We start from the raw sequence: 7,659 nt of genomic DNA on the forward strand, positions 1-7,659 counted from the left end.
TGGTCCTCTCTGTGCATTGGCTGCTCTGAGCAGGGATATCGTCCTCAAGGCTTGGTGGGCCAGGATGTGCTCCACTCTCTTTTCCTCCCCCTTCATTTGTTCCCGTGTGCTCTGATCAGACATGTCCCTCTCCTGAGCTGTAGCTTTACTGCTGTCCACCTAGTTAGGATTGGGGCTGGCCCCTCAGACCTCTCTTCTGGTTCCCTGCTTCATGCCGGTAATCATATAAACCTTTGTTAAATAAAAATAACAACATGCTAAACCATGAGTTATCAGTACATCCATCCTCCATCTCAGTATAGACTCTTCAGAGGGTGGTGTTTCCATCTCTCTAAGCCTTCCTCCAAAGTATCCTGCGCTCTCAGATTCACACCGTGTCAAAAGGGCAACTTGGGTAACCTCAAGTGACTCAAACCATGCTCCTTTGAAATGTTCTCTGAGCTTGGGGACCCAAAAAAAAGTCTGAAGGGGGGAGATCAGGGTTGTAAGGTGGATGGGTAAGGTTTCCAGAGAGATTCTCCCAGGACAGCTCCTGTTACCCTGAGCAGGAGCATTGTGGCAGTGGAAAAATATTCCTGGGTAAAAGTTTCCTGGTGTTCTCGGGGATGCAGTTTAAAATTTTCTGCAGCCTTCTTCATAATAAGCTCTCTTGATCCTCCAGTGTCCTTTGAGAAAATGCATCAAAATGCACCTTGAGATTCCATAAAAAGCACTTTCAGTACCTTCTGAACTGCCCTCTCTGCTTTGAACAGAACTGGTTCAGCTGAGCCCCTAGGACAGCGGTTCGCGACCTGTGGGTCTTAACTCCTTTGGGGGGGTCCAACGACCCTTTCACAGGGGTCGCCCAATTCATAACAGTAGCAAAATTAGAGTTATAAAGTAGCAACAAAAATAATTTTATGGTTAGGGGTTCACCACAACATGAGGAATTGTATGAAAGGGTCGCCATGGCATTGGGAAGGTTGAGAAGCACTGCCCTAGGAAGCCACTGTGTTGATTGAACTTGGTTCTTGGAAGGCACTCTCACAGTATGAACATGTGTTTGATGGAGAGAACTTGTCAGGTGCCATCCACTGATCGCAGAAGCAGGTTAAAACACGTTTTGATTGGCATCAACTTGTGTGTGTATAAATTCAAGCGCTAGGAGCAACATTTTGGACTTACCCTCATTCAGTATCTCCTATCAACCCCACTGCCATGCTGACTCACGGCTACTTTACAGGACAAAGCAAAACGGCCCCTCTGGGTTTTGGAGGCTGTAAATCCTTAAGGGAGCAGTTGGTCTCCTCTCTGTCCAGAGAAATGGCTGGTGGGTTCAAACTGTTGACCTTTCCGATGCCAGTGCAAGGCTGGGCCCCCTATACCACCAGGACTTCATTCCTACTGTTGGTAGTAGGTGGTAACAGTACTCATAATATAAAGCCACCAATAAAAACAAAGAACAAAACCCAGAAGCTCCCTTTGACCTATAGGTACTGGGATTGTTTGTTACAAATTGGAGGAAAGCCAATGAAAAGAAGGGGTGATCTGAAAAGACAAACATACAATGTAATCATTTGATTTTCATTTAAACCCTGTGTAAGCAACTTGCTTCCCTATGCCCCCTTTGAGTCTGGATCTGCTGTTTGAGGTTTGGGGTTATTATCGTGTATTGCTCTAATTGCAATTTCACTTCCTTCAAAGTGCAGGGAGAACTTGAACACAAATCAAACTGCTGCAGTGTGAGCTTCTTTGCAACTTTTATCATTTCCTCTAAGACTGTATAATATGCCTGGTTCTCCGACTTGACAGGCAATTTCTGAAAGACCTCTCTTTTCTCCTTTCTCAGAGCATTCAACTTAATTTTTGTAGAACATGGCTCCTCCATTTCCCAGAATTATACAAAACAAATCTTCCCACCATAAACAAGCTTCGGAGCAAATACAGCGGGAGTACCAGTAAGTAAACAATCGGACTTGTGGGAATAAACGTGTCCAAGAATTACACTGGCGGCACCGTGGGCACCCAGTCAGTGTATTTTCGGAATGAAACGGAAGCACTCGATCTAGCTGGTGGGTCAACTATATAGATCTCAGCTAAGAGCATTGACCATAGTACACCAGCTACCCTGTCCCATGTGTACAAGCTACTTTGTATTTTCCTTTCATCACAAGAGCTAGACTGTTTTGTTTTGCTGTGGTTATGTGCGTGGATTTCAACTTGAGCGCCCCGACAGAACAATGTAGAATTAACTACTTCCTAAGGTTTCCAAGGGTGCAATCTTTATTGGGGCACAAGGCCAGGGCTTTTCTCTTTGGCATAGCTGGTGGATTTGAACCGACAACAGAGCACTTAAACATCATGTCTCCAGGGCCTTGTAAGGCATTTTGAGAAGATGGAAGTCAACAGAGAGTGGAATTTGAGAACATGAAAACGAAGCCACAGAACAGGAATGCTGAGATTTGCAAAGTAAATGATAAAAGAATCAGAGCATTTGACGACCGATAATAACAGAAACTGTTCACTACTAGACTTTTAAACAATGACCACAGGACTAAATTCATTTTGCAAATTCGGTGCTCCATCTTTAAAATACCTTCATGACAGCATGAAAAAGCAGCGCTGAGTATTATAAGTCAGTATCAGTGTTTCATATCGATTTAAACACATTCAGTTGCTCTGTACTCTTTTTAGAATCATACAATAGAGAGAAGGAGAGAAAGGCTGTAAGAGAGAGAGAGAAGATGCGAGAACTTACGTATTTCACTGGAAACTTGATTCAGTTTATCCTGTGATCTGCTGATAAGGACAACTTTCATTCCTCGTTTGGCCATCTAAAACAATAGAAGAGACAACAAACAGTTCAACCCCCTGTGTCATCTCGTTTTAAAACAGAAGGAGGGCTATTCGTCATTTTAAGGAAACACACCCATATGATCAAGCAAATCAATAAAACAAATGAGCCCAGGTGGCAGGAAAGAGTGGTCAAACCGAGCACTTGACAAACAGACCCGCCCTGGAGTCCAATCCGGCTAGCAGTTTAACGTCCGGGCCTGTCGGAAGAGAGAGAGTTTGACTTTTCATTTTGAACCTGTCTATATGATTTGCATGATTTAGATCTGGTCTATCACTTCTGTCACTTACAAATTAGTTTTACAAAGTGTTTGTTTCAGTTCATGTACATGAACAAACAGCAGAGGAATTGGCCAAGAAAACCACAGTTAAAATGTTAGGAATTCCTAAAAAACACAGCAATTAAGAACAATTTTTTTTTTAGGAGTTATGGATGACTAAGATACAGTGAAGTAGTTAATTAAAGAAATTCGTAGTTTCCAGAACACCATCTATGTATATATATGATATTGCACTGGTACTATGTAGGATGAAAGTTGTCCTTACCCCCAGAGATGCATAAATGCAGGGGTAGAGATGAAAACACAACTATACCCCAAGCTTTTCAGTAAACTACAGCCAAAGAGAATATAAATGAGGGCTAGACTAGGTGTTGAACTACAAGGATTGAACTACAAGGATCCACCGGGTCAGTTCTGACTCAATTCAACTCTACTTAGAACAGAATGAACCACTCCCCAGGCCTGTGCCATCCTCATAATTGTTCTCATGTTTGAGCCCATTCTTGAAGCCACTGGGCCAATCCATTTTTCCCAGGGCCTTCCTTTATTTTCGTTGCCCCTCCATTGTTACCAACATGATGTCCTTCTTCAAGGACTGGTGTCTCCTGACAACATGTCCAAAGTATGTAAGAAGTCTCACCATCCTTGCCTCTAAGGAGCATGCTGATTATACGTCTTCCTAGACAAAGGATTGGTAAGCTAATGTTCTCGTCTTAAATCCGGAAGTTAGCTTCACTAGTTAATGAATGATATTGCAAGTAATAAAAAATGTGGGAGAAAAAAATTTTTTTAGTAAGACCGGTCATGATTTGCTAATCAAACTGCTATACAACCACTACAGAAGCTACTAGTTCGTACTGATACATAATTTTTAAAATAACAGGAGAAGGCATGAAAAGCTCTTACTTATGGCCAAATACCATCTAATAAATGTAGCAAGAAAAATAGCTGTGTTAGGCCAGGCTGACTAGAGAAAAAAATTCAGTGATACTCAAATATGTATTAGAGAGAGTTTTACATCAAGAGGTCATAATAGACAACACTGGAGACACAGTGAGGGAATTGTGCCTGATCTGACCCCATCACACTGGGGTGAAACGCTAAGGTTATGCAACAGAGCAGCAAGGGGAGCAAAGCAATTAGATCCCCAGGGAATACCAGAAATAGACTTTGGGACTAGGGTATGGCACCCCATCAGATTTGACTGGAAAACACTCCTTAAGGTCAACAAACAGACCTGAACTATATATAGACTATTCTTTTTTTTTTGTTGTCGTTGTTGTTTTGCTCTGTCTTGTTTTTGTGCTTATTATTCACTGCATCTCTATCTAGATAAGACAGTCAGGATAAACAATCCAGAGGAGAAAACAACGGGACCAACGGTTCTGGGGGGACACTGGGGAGGAGGAGGTGGGGCAAATGAAGAGGGGTGTCAACCAACCCAGGGACAAGGGAATAACAAGTGATCTAAAATCAATGGCAAGGCGGGTATAGGATGTCTGGTGGTGCTTGATCAAGGGCAGGGTAGCCAAGAGCAATTACAGAAACCCAAATGAAGGCCAAACATGATAGTGGGGCAAGAGGAAAGTAAATGGAAAGAGAGGAAAGAACTAGAAAGCAATGGCCATTTATAGAGGTCTAAATACAGACATTTACGTATGTAAATATATTTATGTATAACATAGGGCAATAGATCTATGTACATATATGTATATGTTAAATATTAAGGTAGCAGATGGACATTGCGGCTCCACTCAAGTACTCCCTCAATGCAAGATAAGTTTGTTCTAATAATCCAGCATTCTGTGATGCTCACCTTGCCGGCATGATTACTGAAAACAAAATGGGTTCATAAGCAAATGTGGTGAAGAAAGCTGATGGTGCCCAGCTATCAAAAGATAGAGCGTCTAGGGTCTTAAAGACTTGAAGTTTAATAAGTGGCCATCTAGCTCAGAAGCAACAAAGTCCACATGGAGGAAGCACACCAGCCTGTGTGATCATGAAGTCTATGGCATCAGGTATCAGCCATCAAAGACCCAGAACAAAAAAAGCATTTCAATATGAAGGAGGGGGAGCATTGGGTGGAGACCCAAAGCCCCTCTATAGACAATTGGACATCCCCAGAAGAGTCACAAGGAAAAGACAAGCCAGTCAGGGTGCAGTATAGCACCGATGAAACACACAACTTTCCACTAGTTCTTTAATGCCTCCTCCGCACAAACTATCATAACCTCAATTCTACTTTATAAATCTGGCTAGACCAGAGCATGTACACTGCTACAGATAAGAGCTGGAAACACAGAGAATCCAGGACACATAAACTCCTCAGGACCAATAATGAGAATAGAGATACCAAGAAGTGTAAAGGGAAGGGGGGGAGGGGGGTACTGATCACAATGATCTACATATAACCCCTTCCTAGGGGGATGGACAACAGAAAAACGGATGAAGGGGGACAGTGGTTGGTGTATGACATGGGGAGGGGGGTAAATTATAAATTATCAAGGATTCATCAAGGAGTGGGTGTGGAAAATGAGGAGCTGATACCAAGGGCTCAAGTAGAAAGAAAATGTTTTGAAAATGATGATGGCAACAAATGTACAAATGTACTTGACACAATGGATGGATGGATTGTGATAAGTAAGAGCTGTAAGGGCCCCCAATAAAATGATTTAACTTGAAAAGGTGGTAATTATATACCAAGTAAACATTACATCACGGTCCAAATCACGTCCATAAGTCCAATATTAGTCCATAAGTCCCTCTTCAGACTCACGCAGCCACATGCAATGATGCAAAATGGAGGAAGATCACAGGCCAGTGGCTGAAAAGTCTTGTGGACCCAATGGCAGTGGAAGTATCACGGGGCTCCCAGCATAGCTCTTCAAAAGTACCGTGAAGGTGGTGATAGAGGGGGAGGTTCCCAGAATGCTTCTATTGAGAAGGCCACACCCATAAGGAGGTACTATCAGGCTGTGACCTGATTAACAGGCTAGCCTCCATTCCTACATTCTATTCAAGTTAACATGAAATTGTGTAACTACAACAATAGCATTAGTCAATCTCCATTTCTCACAGCACCATGGTCATAAGTTAATTTAGGCAACAATTGTCCATGGGTATTATAATCATTTAATGAAATATTGTCAGGAAACAGGAGATTCATGCAGTCTGAAAGTAGCATTCTACGATTTCTTATTAAAACAAAGGAGAAAAGGTACTACACCTTTATAATGGACAGTTATAGTGCATAATATCTTAATAAAGAATTAATCTTAATATCACAATGGAGCAAATAAGATTCTTGTGTTTCTTGATATCTGTTACAAAATCTTTAATCTAAATTGAATCATGAGAAAACAATTACACAAATCCAAATAAGGAAACTTTCGGTAGAACTGGTCTGTATTTCCCAAAACCTGTCATAAAAGGGTGTGTGGTGGTTGGGGACTGGGGCAAGGAGTGTGAGTGAAGAGGCTACGTAACTAAATGAATCTAAAAGACATGACACTCCTAGGACATGTATACTTCTTTAAATGCTGGAACAACAAAGTCTTAAAAGGTATTACTGAGGCCCCTTGAAAAATCTGTATATTGGCTGTATGTTAACGTAACACATTCATGTTCTAAACCAGTTGCCAGGGTGTTGGTTCTGACTCATGGCCACCTCCTGTGTGTCAGAGCAGAATCGTGCTCCACAGGGTTTGCAATAGCTGACTTTTCAAAAACAGATCACCAGTCCTTTCTTCTGAGCCACCTCTGGGTAGACGCAAGCCAGCCAAGCATAAGAACTGCCTACACCACCCTGTGAAATGACCTAGGTGGGACCCTTGCATTAGGGTTATCACAGTGAATGCTCTTGTTTTTAGAAGATCCCTGTTTGGACAGGGGTTAATTGTCATGTATGTACCTCACTCAACAATGTTCCACCGACATAGGGGTGTGGTAATAATTAAAAGTTGAAGGTTAAGCACCTGAGGAATCCTGATGAAGGGCGTATAGGTGGGCTTTGCATTCTTCTTGCAACTCTGCTGTTGTTTTGGCACTTGTCAGAGTAGAAAGCTGAGAAAACAAAGGATTCAAGCTACTCTGGAAACCTAGCCACTGTATCATGAGAGTTTTAGCTTTTGGAAATTAATTCAAAACTATTTTAGAACCGAGGACTATCTGCAATTACCCGGGATATATAAACTTACACTAAAGTCTTCACAATTCCCATCTACTAAGACAGAAAGCTTTACTCACTTAATTTGCACTGAAATTTGTTTTAAAAAAATTAAATAAATCTGGTATTTGTGGCAAGGTAGAAGATCTACCGTACTATAGAACATTAAATTTGTGAGCACTTCTGGGAAGATGGCAATGGAGTGAAACATACCAGAGGGACTCTGCAGAATCCAGCCAAGGAGAGTTGCTTAGAGGGAAATTCAACGCTGCTAGAACGCAGGAGGAACATCATAAAGATAAGTCGGCACGGGGTTTTGAGGGGCTGGGGTCTTTTGGCTTACCTCAGTGAAAGCCAGCTGGGGCTTGACCTTGGCCCTGC

The 7,659-nt window shown here is 42.1% G+C and overlaps 1 protein-coding gene across 1 annotated transcript in view; it reads right to left on the reverse strand.

The window, feature by feature from the left end:
• Window positions 1-7,659, reverse strand: part of HSD17B12 (hydroxysteroid 17-beta dehydrogenase 12) — a 181,971-nt gene that overhangs the window by 105,816 nt on the left and 68,496 nt on the right. Inside the window, exon 3 of the mRNA XM_004708312.2 lies at window positions 2,738-2,813. Coding sequence (XP_004708369.1) covers window positions 2,738-2,813 — 76 coding nt within the window. The remainder of the gene's footprint in view (window positions 1-2,737; window positions 2,814-7,659) is intronic.

Source organism: Echinops telfairi, unplaced genomic scaffold (genome assembly GCF_000313985.2).
Source record: "Echinops telfairi isolate 266 unplaced genomic scaffold, ASM31398v2 ScPeMD7_60;HRSCAF=208, whole genome shotgun sequence".
NCBI lineage: Eukaryota > Metazoa > Chordata > Mammalia > Afrosoricida > Tenrecidae > Echinops > Echinops telfairi.